This window comes from Oncorhynchus gorbuscha, linkage group LG02 (assembly GCF_021184085.1).
Source record: "Oncorhynchus gorbuscha isolate QuinsamMale2020 ecotype Even-year linkage group LG02, OgorEven_v1.0, whole genome shotgun sequence".
In the NCBI taxonomy this organism is placed as follows: Eukaryota; Metazoa; Chordata; class Actinopteri; order Salmoniformes; family Salmonidae; genus Oncorhynchus; species Oncorhynchus gorbuscha.
This window is the reverse complement of record NC_060174.1, coordinates 108,587,248-108,594,361: the sequence shown is the minus strand read 5'-3', so window position 1 is coordinate 108,594,361 and position 7,114 is coordinate 108,587,248. Positions and strand designations below refer to the sequence as shown.

General features: G+C 49.2%; 1 protein-coding gene across 1 annotated transcript in view; it reads right to left on the bottom strand.

The window, feature by feature from the left end:
• Positions 1-3,673: 3,673 nt before the first annotated feature.
• The window catches only part of LOC124015415 (stAR-related lipid transfer protein 13-like), a 37,497-nt gene continuing 34,056 nt past the window's right edge, over positions 3,674-7,114 (bottom strand). Inside the window, exon 15 of the mRNA XM_046330586.1 lies at positions 3,674-4,724. Within this exon, the coding sequence (XP_046186542.1) occupies positions 4,520-4,724 (205 nt within the window). The 3' untranslated portion in view covers positions 3,674-4,519. The remainder of the gene's footprint in view (positions 4,725-7,114) is intronic.

Below are 7,114 nucleotides of genomic sequence, written 5' to 3'. Positions count from 1 at the left end.
TCTCCTGAAATGTTCACTCGTTCACTTCTCCCCACCAAACTGAAAGCATTGGATTGGTGTAAGCAGGAACTTCCTATACCAGTCCTTCCCTTTGGTATCCATGAAAGGAAATGAACAAGTGCACACTTCAGGAGGATGGAGAGATTATCGGGACATATCCTGTGTGTGTGTGTGTGTGTTGGTGCTCAGAGAGAGGGAGGTGTTGTAAGGCACAGTGCTGAGGGCTGGTCACCTCTGGCCAAGGTAGACAACGTCCTTCGTCTGAGGGTTGGTCACCTCTGGCCAAGGGAGATAACGTCCTTCGTCTGAGGGTTGGTCACCTCTGGCCAAGGGAGATAACGTCCTTCGTCTGAGGGCTGGTCACCTCTGGCCAAGGGAGATAATGTCCTTCGTCTGAGGGCTGGTTACCTCTGGCCAAGGTAGACAACGTCCTTCGTCTGAGGGTTGGTCACCTCTGGCCAAGGGAGATAACGTCCTTCGTCTGAGGGCTGGTCACCTCTGGCCAAGGGAGATAACGTCCTTCGTCTGAGGGCTGGTCACCTCTGGCCAAGGGAGATAACGTCCTTCGTCTGAGGGCTGGTCACCTCTGGCCAAGGGAGATAACGTCCTTCGTCTGAGGGCTGGTCACCTCTGGCCAAGGTAGACAACGTCCTTCGTCTGAGGGTTGGTCACCTCTGGCCAAGGGAGATAACGTCCTTCGTCTGAGGGCTGGTCACCTCTGGCCAAGGTAGACAACGTCCTTTGTCTGAGGGTTGGTCACCTCTGGCCAAGGGAGATAACGTCCTTCGTGTGAGGGCTGGTCACCTCTGGCCAAGGGAGATAACGTCCTTCGTCTGAGGGCTGGTCACCTCTGGCCAAGGGAGATAACGTCCTTCGTCTGAGGCGTGCACAGGCCACAGGGTATTGCATTGCTTGGCGCAAGAGGTTCATTCTCTGACAAAGGTAACTTATGCATCAGAAAGAACTAGTGGGCATATTCTGAGCCTGCCATTTTTTTTCAGAAGATTTATTTAGCTGGTTTAAGCAAACTTGTTCTAGACAAAAGAGAAACAAACAGCCTTGTACTGTAGCTTCCACCCTGATTACATTGGGCTTTAGCCTGGTCCCAGATCCAGTCCTGTTGTCATTGGTCTTAGCCTGGTCCCAGATCCAGTCCTGTTGTCATTGGTCTTAGCCAGGTCCCAGATCCAGTCCTGTTGTCATTGGTCTTAGCCTGGTCCCAGATCCAGTCCTGTTGTCATTGGTCTTAGTCTGGTCCCAGATCCAGTCCTGTTGTCATTGGTCTTAGCCAGGTCCCAGATCCAGTCCTGTTGTCATTGGTCTTAGCCAGGTCCCAGATCCAGTCCTGTTGTCATTGGTCTTAGCCTGGTCCCAGATCCAGTCCTGTTGTCATTGGTCTTAGCCAGGTCCCAGATCCAGTCCTGTTGTCATTGGTCTTAGCCTGGTCCCAGATCCAGTCCTGTTGTCATTGGTTTCAGCCTGGTCCCAGATCCAGTCCTGTTGTCATTGGTCTTAGCCTGATCCCAGAACCGGTCCTGTTGGCATTGGTCTTAGCCTGGTCCCAGATCCAGTCCTGTTGTCATTGGTCTTAGCCAGGTCCCAGATCCAGTCCTGTTGTCATTGGTTTTAGCCTGGTCCCAGATCCAGTCCTGTTGTCATTGGTCTTAGCCTGGTCCCAGATCCAGTCCTGTTGTCATTGGTTTTAGCCTGGTCCCAGATCCAGTCCTGTTGTCATTGGTCTTAGCCTGATCCCAGAACCGGTCCTGTTGTCATTGGTCTTAGCCTGGTCCCAGATCCAGTCCTGTTGTCATTGGTCTTACCCTGGTCCCAGATCCGGTCCTTTTGTCATTGGTTTTAGCCTGGTCCCAGATCCAGTCCTGTTGTCATTGGTCTTAGCCTGGTCCCAGATCCGGTCCTGTTGTCATTGGTTTTAGCCTGGTCCCAGATCCAGTCCTGTTGTCATTGGTCTTAGCCTGATCCCAGAACCGGTCCTGTTGTCATTGGTCTTAGTCTGGTCCCAGATCCAGTCCTGTTGTCATTGGTCTTAGCCTGGTCCCAGATCCGGTCCTGTTGTCATTGGTCTTAGTCTGGTCCCAGATCCAGTCCTGTTGTCATTGGTCTTAGCCTGGTCCCAGATCCAGTCCTGTTGTCATTGGTCTTAGCCTGGTCCCAGATCCAGTCCTGTTGTCATTGGTCTTAGCCTGGTCCCAGAACTGGTAGTGCCGTCTTATCAACTCCAACATTGTATTGCCTCATGTCAGATACCGCAATGATTCTGTCTGCACTGATTGGTTGAAGACCGAGTGTTGTGTAGGAATGAAGCCACCTGTCGGAAGACAACGGCAACTAGGATTTGCCAAGACAGCACAAAAAGATCTGAGACCAGGCTAAGTTAAAGCTTGGCATTAGCCAGTGGTGTAAAGTACGGAAGTAAACATATTTGAAAGAACTTCTTAAGTAGTATTTGGGGGGTATCTGTACTTTACTATTTATATTTTTGACAACTTTTACTTCACTACATTCCTAAAGAAAATAATTTACTTTTTATTCCATACATCTTCCCTGACAGTCAAAAGTACTCGTTCTTTTTTAAATGCTTTAGCAGCACAGGAAAATAGTCCAATTTACACACTTATCAAGAGGGCATCCCTGATCGTCCCTACTGTCTCTGATCTGGAGGACTCACTAAACAGAGAACATCCCTGGTCATCACTACTGTCTCTGATCTGGAGGACTCACTAAACAGAGAACATCCCTGGTCATCACTACTGTCTCTGATCTGGAGGACTCACTAAACAGAGAACATCCCTGGTCATCACTACTGTCTCTGATCTGGAGGACTCACTAAACAGAGAACATCCCTGGTCATCACTACTGTCTCTGATCTGGAGGACTCACTAAACAGAGAACATCCCTTGTCATCACTACTGCCTCTGATCTGGAGGACTCACTAAACAGAGAACATCCCTGGTCATCCTTACTGCCTCTCATAGCAACAGTACAACTTAGCAGCGCCATGGTAACAAACCAGTGTAATGCCATGCTGATACCATAGCAACAGCGTAGCGATGTCACAGTTTAGCGATGCCGCGGTAATGCCATTGCAACACCGCGGCAACCCTAAGCCACACTAACGCCATGGTATTGTCATTAGCGACGACACTATCTCGGTAATACAGTAAAGCGCTATACATGAGTTTAGTAACCCCATGGTAACGGCATGGTAACGGCATGGTAACGGCATGGTAACGGCATGGTAGAGCACGGCCATGTAACGCTTTTACAACATACAGAAGTGCGCTGGTTATCAAGGGGCAAAGTATTGACATGTTTTTTTTTTTCGAGAGAGAGATGACCTCAAAGTTTTCTTTACTGAACATAATTTTCACTTGTCATCATGCAAGCGGTCTGACGAGTTTCTCACACGACTGGCCTATATGTTAGGTTCAGTTACAGTACTTGCTTTAGCACACGTGATATAACCCTATCACCCAAACATTAGCATATCAATATGATAATGACCTGATGGGTAATGACAGCCGTTTTCATGTGTATGCCTATTGCCTATTTACTCTGTGTGTACAGACTCTCTAATCTCACACACACACACACACACACACACACACACACACACACACACACACACACACACACACACACACACACACTTCCCAGAAGCAGTGAAATGGGTAAATGTCCTAGACATTGTATAACAGCGTAACAAAATCAACGATTATACAACAATGATGACATCATAATATTAATATAACAAATGATAATACAATAGATAATGTAATTAACACAGACAATAGAAATGATTCATATCATTATGATGAATGATACCAGTTTAAAAGGGACAGAGGTAATGAGAGCAGAGATAAAGCTGTAGGAGCCAGAGATGTCTTCAAGTTCAATCTAGATCGTTCTAACTTCTAGATCGTTCCAAATCCCTGGCTCTAAGTTCTAGATCGTTCCAAATCCCTGGCTCTAAGTTCTAGATCGTTCCAAATCCCTGGCTCTAAATTCTAGATCGTTCTAGATAGAACCATGGACATGAAACAAAGATCTAGATTTCTCAGTGTCCCTGGTTCCAAGTTCTAGATCATTCCGTATTCCATGTTCCAACTTCTGGATCGTTCTGTTTACCTGATTCTAAGATCTTAATCGCCGTTGTTCCCTGGTTCTATAGGTCACTGGTTCCAGAGAGATGTTGCCTGTCTCTCTCCATTCCCTGGTTCAGTGGTTTCAGAATGAAGAAACATGGTTCCAAGTTCTAGGTCCACCGAGTGTTCGAACATGCGTCCTATGTTCCCTGGTTCTAGTTCCATGGATCTAGGACAATGGATTCCTTTTTCTGGGTCAATGGATCTAGTAATTTATTGTTGGATCTAGGTGCATGGTTCTAGCCCACCGTTGTCTTGGTTCTAGACCCATTAATCTCAGGCCATGATTCAAAGGTTCTAGGTCTATTGTTCCAGGTACTGAGTCCATTGTTCTAGCACTCATGTTCTCCTGTATTCTACAGTAACTTTTCTTTGGTCTTCTGGTCCATGGGTCCATACTCCATGCCGGTGTAGCCCAGCCTCAGAACGTATTCCTGGGGTTCATTTCTTGGTCTCAGGGCCTGGGGGGGGTTTGTAGGGTGGAAGGAGGAACGGATCCTCTGGGCCTCAGAGACACACAGGTGACCGAAGGCCTTGTTATACCACTCTGGAGACCTGCCCCTGGACAACATAAACATGGGTTAGAACACCTTGTAACACATTGGAGACCTCATATATAGTGATGCTGTTTGGCTCAGTTGGTGGTAGTGGTTGGTGGTAGTGATTGGTGGTAGTGATTGGTGGTAGTGGTTGGTGGTAGTGGTTGGTGGTAGTGGTTGGTGGTAGTGGTAGTGGTTGGTGGTTGGTGGTAGTGGTTGGTGGTTGGTGGTAGTGGTTGGTGGTTGGTGGTAGTGATTGGTGGTAGTGGTTGGTGGTTGGTGGTAGTGATTGGTGGTTGGTGGTAGTGATTGGTGGTAGTGGTTGGTGGTAGTGGTTGGTGGTTGGTGGTAGTGGTTGGTGGTTGGTGGTAGTGATTGGTGGTTGGTGGTAGTGGTTGGTGGTTGGTGGTAGTGATTGGTGGTAGTGGTTGGTGGTAGTGGTTGGTGGTTGGTGGTAGTGGTTGGTGGTAGTGGTTGGTGGTAGTGATTGGTGGTTGTGGTTGGTGGTAGTGGTTGGTGGTAGTGGTTGGTGGTTGGTGGTAGTGGTTGGTGGTAGTGGTTGGTGGTAGTGGTTGGTGGTAGTGATTGGTGGTTGTGGTTGGTGGTAGTGGTTGGTGGTAGTGATTGGTGGTAGTGGTTGGTGGTAGTGGCTGGTGGTAGTGATTGGTGGTAGTGGTTGGTGGTAGTGGTTGGTGGTTGGTGGTAGTGGTTGGTGGTAGTGGTTGGTGGTTGGTGATTGGTGGTAGTGATTGGTGGTAGTGGTTGGTGGTAGTGGTTGGTGGTAGTGGTTGGTGGTAGTGGTTGGTGGTAGTGGTTGGTGGTAGTGGTTGGTGGTAGGTGGTAGTGATTGGTGGTAGTGGTTGGTGGTAGGTGGTAGTGGTTGGTGGTAGTGGTTGGTGGTTGTGGTAGTGGTTGGTGGTAGTGGTTGGTGGTAGTGGTTGGTGGTAGTGGTTGGTGGTAGTGGTTGGTGGTAGTGGTTGGTGGTAGTGGTTGGTGGTTGTGGTTGGTGGTAGTGGTTGGTGTTAGTGATTGGTGGTAGTGGTTGGTGGTAGTGATTGGTGGTAGTGGTTGGTGGTAGTGGTTGGTGGTAGTGGTTGGTGGTAGTGGTTGGTGGTAGTGGTTGGTGGTAGGTGGTAGTGATTGGTGGTAGTGGTTGGTGGTAGTGGTTGGTGGTTGGTGGTAGTGGTTGGTGGTAGTGGTTGGTGGTAGTGGTTGGTGGTAGTGGTTGGTAGTAGTGGTTGGTGGTAGTGATTGGTGGTAGTGGTTGGTGGTAGTGGTTGGTGGTAGTGATTGGTGGTAGTGGTTGGTGGTAGTGGTTGGTGGTAGTGGTTGGTTGTAGTGGTTGGTGGTAGGTGGTTGGTGGTAGGTGGTAGGTGGTAGTGGTTGGTGGTAGTGGTTGGTGGTAGTGGTTGGTGGTAGTGGTTGGTGGTAGTGGTTGGTGGTAGTGATTGGTGGTAGTGGTTGGTGGTAGTGGTTGGTGGTAGTGGTTGGTGGTTGTGGTTGGTGGTAGTGGTTGGTGGTAGGTGGTTGTGGTTGGTGGTAGTGGTTGGTGGTAGTGATTGGTGGTAGTGGTTGGTGGTAGTGGTTGGTGGTAGTGGTTGGTGGTAGTGGTTGGTGGTAGTGATTGGTGGTAGTGGTTGGTGGTAGTGGTTGGTGGTAGTGGTTGGTGGTAGTGGTTGGTGGTAGGTGGTTGGTGGTTGGTGGTAGTGGCTGGTGGTAGTGATTGGTGGTAGTGGTTGGTGGTAGTGGTTGGTGGTAGTGGTTGGTGGTAGTGGTTGGTGGTAGTGATTGGTGGTAGTGGTTGGTGGTAGTGGTTGGTGGTAGTGGTTGGTGGTAGTGGTTGGTGGTAGTGGTTGGTGGTTGGTGGTAGTGATTGGTGGTAGTGGTTGGTGGTAGTGGTTGGTGGTAGTGGTTGGTGGTAGTGGTTGGTGGTAGTGGTTGGTGGTAGTGGTTGGTGGTAGTGGTTGGTGGTTGGTGGTAGTGATTGGTGGTTGTGGTTGGTGGTAGTGGTTGGTGGTAGTGGTTGGTGGTAGTGGTTGGTGGTTGGTAGTGATTGGTGGTTGTGGTTGGTGGTAGTGGTTGGTGGTAGTGGTTGGTGGTAGTGGTTGGTGGTAGTGGTTGGTGGTAGTGGTTGGTGGTAGTGGTTGGTGGTAGTGGTTGGTGGTTGTGGTTGGTGGTAGTGGTTGGTGGTAGTGGTTGGTGGTAGTGGTTGGTGGTTGTGGTTGGTGGTAGTGGTTGGTGGTAGTGGTTGGTGGTAGTGGTTGGTGGTAGTGGTTGGCGGTAGTGGTTGGTGGTAGTGGTTGGTGGTAGTGATTGGTGGTTGTGGTTGGTGGTAGTGTTTGCAACACCATGTGGGTTCTCGTCTCTCTGGAAGTCACCATGGATAATAGAGTCTGCCACTAAATGCCATTA